At 45.0% G+C, this 7,266-nt stretch overlaps 1 protein-coding gene across 3 annotated transcripts in view; it reads left to right on the top strand.

The window, feature by feature from the left end:
- Positions 1 to 7,266, top strand: part of akap12b (A kinase (PRKA) anchor protein 12b) — a 32,489-nt gene that overhangs the window by 23,641 nt on the left and 1,582 nt on the right. For all 3 annotated transcript variants that reach the window (XM_020589020.1, XM_020589027.1, XM_020589033.1), the window contains one exon: positions 3,237 to 6,965. In XM_020589020.1, coding sequence (XP_020444676.1) covers positions 3,237 to 6,961 — 3,725 coding nt within the window. In that variant the 3' untranslated portion in view covers positions 6,962 to 6,965. The remainder of the gene's footprint in view (positions 1 to 3,236; positions 6,966 to 7,266) is intronic.

The following is a 7,266-nucleotide window of genomic DNA, read 5'->3' as shown; positions in this document are numbered from 1 at the left end:
AATTAATTACATGGCAAAACCATTTCTTCTTCAGGTCTTGTAATGGGGAGTGATTGCTGAAATGGAGCAGGGCTAGGATGTTGTGCTTGATGCCGAGCTTTTAGTTTTGTACAAAACATTGATACTGATAGATGAGCATTCATTTTTTATGATGTTTACTGGGTGATAGTGCATACGGTCACAGCAGAATTTGACTTGATAATTAGATAACAGCAAGTCAATTGATGCAGCAGTGGGTATTAACAGTGCTATGGCTGTTGATGTGTAGGGCTCCCTGGAGTCCCAGAAATACTCTGACCACACCTTTGATACAGAGTGAGGGTGTTTGAAGGGGTCCTGTTGGGGGAGGGTGTGGGGTTTCTCCTTGCCCTCTTTTTAACTGACTTCTTTTGTATAATAAGCTTCTGCTCCACAATAGTAGACAGTAATTATAACTAGGATTTGCATATATTTGGCAAAGTTTCTACACAGTGTCTGCCATTCACTTTCTCAACACCCCACAACACACAAACCCACAGTAATGCAGCCACAACAGAAATATAATCCCATCTCGCTGGAGACTAGAGTAGATGTACGGTTTCTGGCTGCAGCCATGATATTTAATATGAGTGCATGGTATTACCGCACACTCCCACACTCACACGCGTCTCCAGCAGACAGAAGCGTTTCAGCTATGTGCATGTCTGAGACGTGTAACACCCTCTGATGTGAGTTAGGGCAGCGGTCTCAGGGCAGACCGTCCTCCCCCACAACACTGCCCTTCCATGTCTTATCCCCTCCTCACCCCCTGCAGCATCACCCCTCACACTCTCATTCTATTCGGCGCAGTCGTTATGCAAAACACCTCCCCCACACAGTTACTCCTGTCTGTCAGTCTAGGGATGTTAACAGTTGGGTCCGGAAGACAGAGATCAAAAAGACAGAAGAGATGCCAGTAGTCTGTTAAATCAACATGGTTCCTGTTTCATTATCCATGTAGGTACTCACGGCCTCATCTGGCTTACTAACAGCCTGACCCCTCCTCCACTCAGAACACACACACACACACACAGAGATGTCTTCACTGAAAAACTCTAGTGTACTTCACTGAAAACAACTTAGAGGAACTGGTGTAAATTATGTACACTAACAGATTTTCAGGTGTAGTCAAACTGAATTTGTGTCACTTTAGGCTTCATATTAGATTAACATTTGCTTGATGTGCCTTTACTTTGTTTGCTTAACAACAATGTGACTGGAACTTCCCTGAAAATAACACTTATGTGAGACAGACCTCAGTGCTACGTGACATTTGTGTATTTTATAAGTTGCTCAATCCTGTTGTTTATTCATGTTTAGATGAGTTTGGTAAAGTCAGCAAACTCCAAATTTGACACTTCCTCCAAGCTGCAGTGTCTTGATAATAGGAAAGTTGACCACCGCCACCCCCCACCCCTCTTCCTATGTTTTCATAGACCAGAGAAGGTTAGAATGCTATTGTGTGTGCATTAGTGTGCGCCTTGGGAACGGGGTGGGTCCCCATCCATCCTGCTGTGGTGGAATTTGGGTCAAGGGGATTGGGTTGTGGTTTAAGGACTGGGTGTGTAGGGTCCTTTATTGTTTGGCTTGAACCCAACAATGGGACAGTTGAGATGCAACTGAAAGACATTCTTGAAGTCCCCTGGCATTTAAATTCAGGTTATGTTTAGAACATCCCAAATTAATTTTCTCAAACTCAAGAGAGAGCAGCTTGGCTCACATTCCTCTCAGGACAAATCTGTACATAAGATATGGGCAAGTTTGTGATGAAATCATATGTCAAAATATTATACAGCTACTATACAGTTCAACTTCATTTTTAATTCAAAATAAATCCAAAAGAGTATGAAGAAGAGCTAAACAAACAGCTGGGTATTTTGTCCTCTTTTCTTAAATGTTTTATTGTCTCACACACAAAAATGTAAGACTGTGTGCCTACATTTGTCCACGTCCTCTTCCTAAATTACAGGCATGAAGCTTCACTCCGTAGCACTGCATTCCTAGGATATTACAGCTTTACAATAGAAAAACTGACATTTAATAATTCACCTGATCGATAGATGTAACTGAGTAAAACCTTTTGCTAAACGCAATAGCATTATTACCTAGTGACCATTATAGGGAAAAAGTAGGGCTTGTCCCCTCAGCAGTCCCACAGTGTGCATGGTTTTAAGGAGTGTGTATACATTTTCATGTTTCCAAGTGTGTATTATGGGTAAATCCTTTAAGAATTAAAAGTCCTGATCATTTGTTTTGTGAGTCCAGGGGTATCAGATTTGAGGCTTTCCAGACTGCAGTGAAATCTGAGAAGAAAGGAAAAGAAACACAGGAGAAAAGCTTCAGCCCCTGGCAGGTTGTCATCCCCCTGTGATTTCTTCTGTCAAAACACAGATAGATGTGGAAGACAGACATTGTATGTGTGGTTTTTGTCTCTTATCTCATCTGGTAATGCGTCATTTGGTGTACGTTTGTATAACTACCAAAAAGTTACCGAATGGAATAAATGTTTCAGTTTGGCCAACAAAAGAAACTAGGTGTGGGTCACTCAATGCATCATGGTGAGGCTGTGTTATAGGACTGCATGCATTATGTTTGGGGGGACAAACTGACAAAAAAACACTGCTCTCACTGGGCAACATTTCCATCAATCTCCATTTGGGGATTGCTGTTTTTTTTGTCAGCTTCTAAACTTTTATTTCTCTTAGGTGGACCAAATTGAAATCTGATTGCGGTTAATTAGTTATCTGCTTGATAAAATCAAGTCAGAGGGGTCAGGATCTCACACATTATTTCTCCCCAATATCTCTCATTATCTCCAGATGGCACAGAGATTTTCACTGCTGATATAAAAATAGCAGTCATTTTTAATGGTGTTTTTCTTCAGAGTAGATTTTTTAAAATTTGTCACAGGGTGATGATTTATGCTGTCAGGGCTAGTGATTCAAGCTCCTCATTATTACCTGACTTTGTTGAATTGAATCTCATTTTACATGATTGTCATGAGAACATTGTTGGTGATCTTCCTGTAGCAGAATACGAGCTGTAGAGGGATGTAGTAAGGTAGGTAGGTAGGTACTGTATTGATCCCTGAATGGGGAAATTTCAGTGTTTCAGCAGCAATGGAGAACAAACAACATAACACCATGAGAAAGAAAACACATAGTAAAATGCAAGTGAGAAATTTTTACTGAGAGTTGCTTCTTTTCTTGTCATTTCAGTTGGTCAGCCTGATGGTGTGTCTGTGGCTCAGAAAGAAGAGGATTCTGAGACTATGGAAACCATCCAGGATGAGGTGGTTCCTCAACTGAATGGTGAGAAAGTGGAGAAAGAGTCTCCTGATACCAATGACATCTCTACTGTTGAAGAGAAGGCAGTGGAGGAAAAAGCTGATGATGCCAGTGAAGTGGGCTTCAAGAAGATCTTCCGCTTCGTTGGCTTTAAGTTCACACTGAAGAAAGACAAAAGTGAGGAGAAAGACCCTGTGAAGCTACTGACAGTTAAAGATAAAGAAGTAGAAGAGATCAATGGGACTGATGAACCTGCAAAGAAGGAGGAGGTGACCACTGTTGAGGAAAAGAGCACAGATGAAGAAAAGGAAGCCAATACAGAGACATCTACTGCTGAACTGGAAGTCGCTAAAGCTGAAAAGACTGATGCTCAACTCGAGGGCCCTACCACTGAAACTACTGTTAAGGAGGAAGGAGCTGAGAAGGAAGGAGAGCCCATTTCACCATCCCAAGAAAGCACTCTGTCCCCCTTCAGAAAATTCTTCAGTGGAGGACTCTTCTCTAACCTGCGAAAGAAAACCAGCATCAAGAAAACAAAAGAGGAAGAAGACAAGGATGTAGCTGCTGAGGAGGAGACAACTAAGACAGTAGAAACTACTACTGTGGAAGAAAAGGAGGAGAAGCTTGAGGTGGAGCAAGAAACCAAGGAGGTAGCACCAGTCACTCGAGAGGAAGAAAAGTGTGAGTCCAAGGAGGAGACGCCAGCTACTACAGAGGAAGAAAAGTTAGAGTCCAAGGAGGAGACACCAGCTACTACAGAGGAAGAAAAGTCAGAGCCCAAGGGGCCCGAGGAAGCAAAGTCAGAGGCGGCCACAGCACTTGAGGTCACTGTTGAAACCCCTGCTTCTACTATTGATGAGACCAAACAAGAACCGGAAAAGGCAGAAACTTGTGCAGAAGAGGAGAAAGCAGCAGTGGAGGTGACTTCTGAGGCTGAGCAGCTATCATTACAGGAGAAGGCAAAACCCCAGGGAAGTCCCCTGAAGAAATTGTTCACTGGAGCTGGCTTGAAGAAGCTTTCAACTAAGAAACAGAAGACCAAAAAAGATCCTGAGACCAAGCTGACTGAGTCTGGAGAGCAGGCAGCCGAGCAACTTCAGTCCTTCACCGAGTCCACGGAGGCTCCAAAAGCTGACAGTGGACCCTCATCTCCAGAGGAGTCAGGAGAGCATACTATTACTGCAGAGGTGACCCAGACAGAGTCTAGCCAAGAGGCTGAAGGTGAAGTTCCCTCTGATGGAGAGAAGAAAAAAGAGGGCATCATTGCCTGGTCTTCTTTCAAGAAGCTGGTAACTCCTAAGAAGCGTGTGAAAAGGTCTTCTGAGAGCGATGATGAAGGCACAGGTGAGAAACCAGCCAAGTCAGCCACCCTGTCCTCTTCTGAGAGTGCTGCACTAGCAGATAAGAGTGTTGAGGAGCCTAAGGAGGATAAGCAAGCTGAGGAAGAGCCAAAGACTGAAAACAATGACAAGCTGGTCAGCAGCACCGAGGAGCCCAAAAAGAGAATGGACACCTCTGTCTCCTGGGAGGCTCTAATGTGCATGGGTGGACCTAAAAAGAGGACAAGGCAGACCTCTGATTCTGATGATGAAGAGACCAAGATTGAAGAGGCAGCACCAGCAGCAGTGGAAGGAGAGCAGGAGGTCAAAGGTGAGGCTGCTGTTGTCACTTCCCAAAATACAGAAAGCGAAGGAGAAGCCGCTTCCTCCCCTGAACCTTCGGGTATCCCCCCTGAGCGAGAGTCTGCTTGGGACACACTGAAACGCATAGTTATGTCAAAGAATAAGGCCAAAGCTGAGGAAAAGCCTGAGGAGAGTGCAGACCAGGTCCAGTCAGATGGTGAAACACCAAAAGATGAATCGTCTTTCTCCCTGAGGAAGTTCTTCCCTGGACGCAGGAAGAAGAAGGCTGAAAAGCAAGCCTCCACCGAAGTGGGCTCAGGTGAAGAAGACTCTGACACCCCAGCTGTGGTTCCTCTCTCAGAGTACGAGGAGCAAGTTCAGAATGAACAGGAAGTGCCTGTAGAACCAGCTCCCATCCAAATTAAAGTGTCTGCTGAAGATAGATCCCCTTCATGGATCCCAGCCACTGTCGAAACCTTAGATGATAAACATGATCAGCTGAGTGACATCCCAGAGGAGGTGGAGACTGCTGCTACACCGAAGTCTGTTGACACTGACATTGCAGCAGATGAAATCGAGGAACTTAAGATAAATACCATCCTGGAGCCACATGCTCATGATGAGGCCATGGCTACCTGCACTGGCCTGGGCACTGAGGAGATTGCCAAAGTAGCTCTGGAGAAGCCTGTAATAGCCGTAGAAGAGTGTGTTGTTGAAAGTGATGTCGCAGACATTCAAGCCGAAGCTGAGAGCCAGAAACCTCAGACTGAGAAGGTTGGAGTTGTCAGTACTGTTCTGGAGGAGCCTGAAGTTGTTCAGCCCACCATCATGAGCGAGCACTCTCCTAATGCTGTAACAGTCAGTCCCATTACAGCAACATCTGAAGCAGCCATTTGCACCCAGAGCATAGAAGTTACTGGACCAACTGTTGAGACCAAGGAAGTGAAAATGGAGATAGAACAGCTTGCTGCCACTGAAGAATATATAGCTGTTCAAGTTGTGACTGAAGAGGTGTCTTCCACCGTATGTGAAATTACAAAGACCACCATTACAAAGGAGATGGAACCAGCCATTGAGACAGCGGTCCCTGTCACCCCACTCAGTGTGGAGTCTGACCAAGCTACAAGCCCAGGTGTGCTGGTCATGGAAATTGCATCAGTGTCAGAGCCCGAGCAGGAAACCAAGGAAGAAATCGTAGAGACTTTGGAGGCTGCTACAATTCAAACTGTAGAGTTAGACACCAGTGCAGCTGTTGAGCAGACCAGCGAGAAGATTGAAGAAAGCAAGGACGATGTGCAGCAGACCACTGTGATTGAGGCTCAGAGCATAGTCATTGCCAAGACTGTCATTCAGGATGCCATGGATAAGGTTTCAGAAGACACATGTGAACCCAAAAAGCCCACCAGCCTAACACCAGTCCAGGCCATAGCAACAACAGAAAAAGAGATTGCGCTCACAACCGAGGCTCCTGTTCTCACTGACACCCCTGTTGCTGTTGTCTGTGAAAAGCCAGCTCCTCAGCCACCTTCTATTGCCATGGAGGTCACTGAGACAGTCCCAGTAGATGTCACAGAGAGCCTTGATGCCTCAGCGGAGAAGGAGAAGAAACCAGAGGATGAGTTGAAACAAGCTGTAGAGGTAAAAGTAAGTGAAGAAACTGTAGTCATGGAAGAAGTAGTGGAGATAAAGCCAGGGAGTCTGGCAGATGAAGAGTTTAAACAGAGCAAGACAGAAAAGAGTGAAGAAGACCCACAGGTTCAGGAACCAGATGTAAAAGAAGAGGTTGTGGCAAAAGCTGACAGTCCTGCAAGTGAAAACAAACTCTCAACCCTGCCTGAAGCACCTCAGCTGACAGTTTCAGCAGAGGTCGTCGATCCCAGCCAAGCCACAGAGGCATCAGCCAGCCAGCCGGAGACCGAGAACGCTGCTCCATCAGGAAAGTGTGCAGAGGTGATGGCGCAGGTGATTGAGGTGATCGAAGAGGCTGTGAAGGAGATCGAGCCTGCGTCGACAGAGATCACAGCAGCGTCATGAGCAGGTGAGCCTTATGACATTCACAGTATTAAATAGAAACATCAATACAAATCAGAATTTGAGCACGTTTTACAGTATTTCTTTATTGTAAAATGAATGATAGAATGGTAAGAAATGAATAAAGGTTGTTACTTTCTAAATTCCTTTGTGGGCTTATCAAACAATCTTCTCTCTTTTTTTTTTTTTGAAACATCAATGGGCCCTGCTTTTATTAGGGAGTAGGGGAGGGGATTTGCCCACTGACCAGATGAAAACGCTTTTGTTCGGGCTGTGAGTAACCAAGGGACCTTTGATATCAAAGCAGG

Source organism: Monopterus albus, unplaced genomic scaffold (assembly GCF_001952655.1).
Source record: "Monopterus albus unplaced genomic scaffold, M_albus_1.0 scaffold9.1, whole genome shotgun sequence".
NCBI classification, from domain to species: Eukaryota; Metazoa; Chordata; class Actinopteri; order Synbranchiformes; family Synbranchidae; genus Monopterus; species Monopterus albus.
This window is presented reverse-complemented; position numbering and strand designations above follow the sequence as displayed.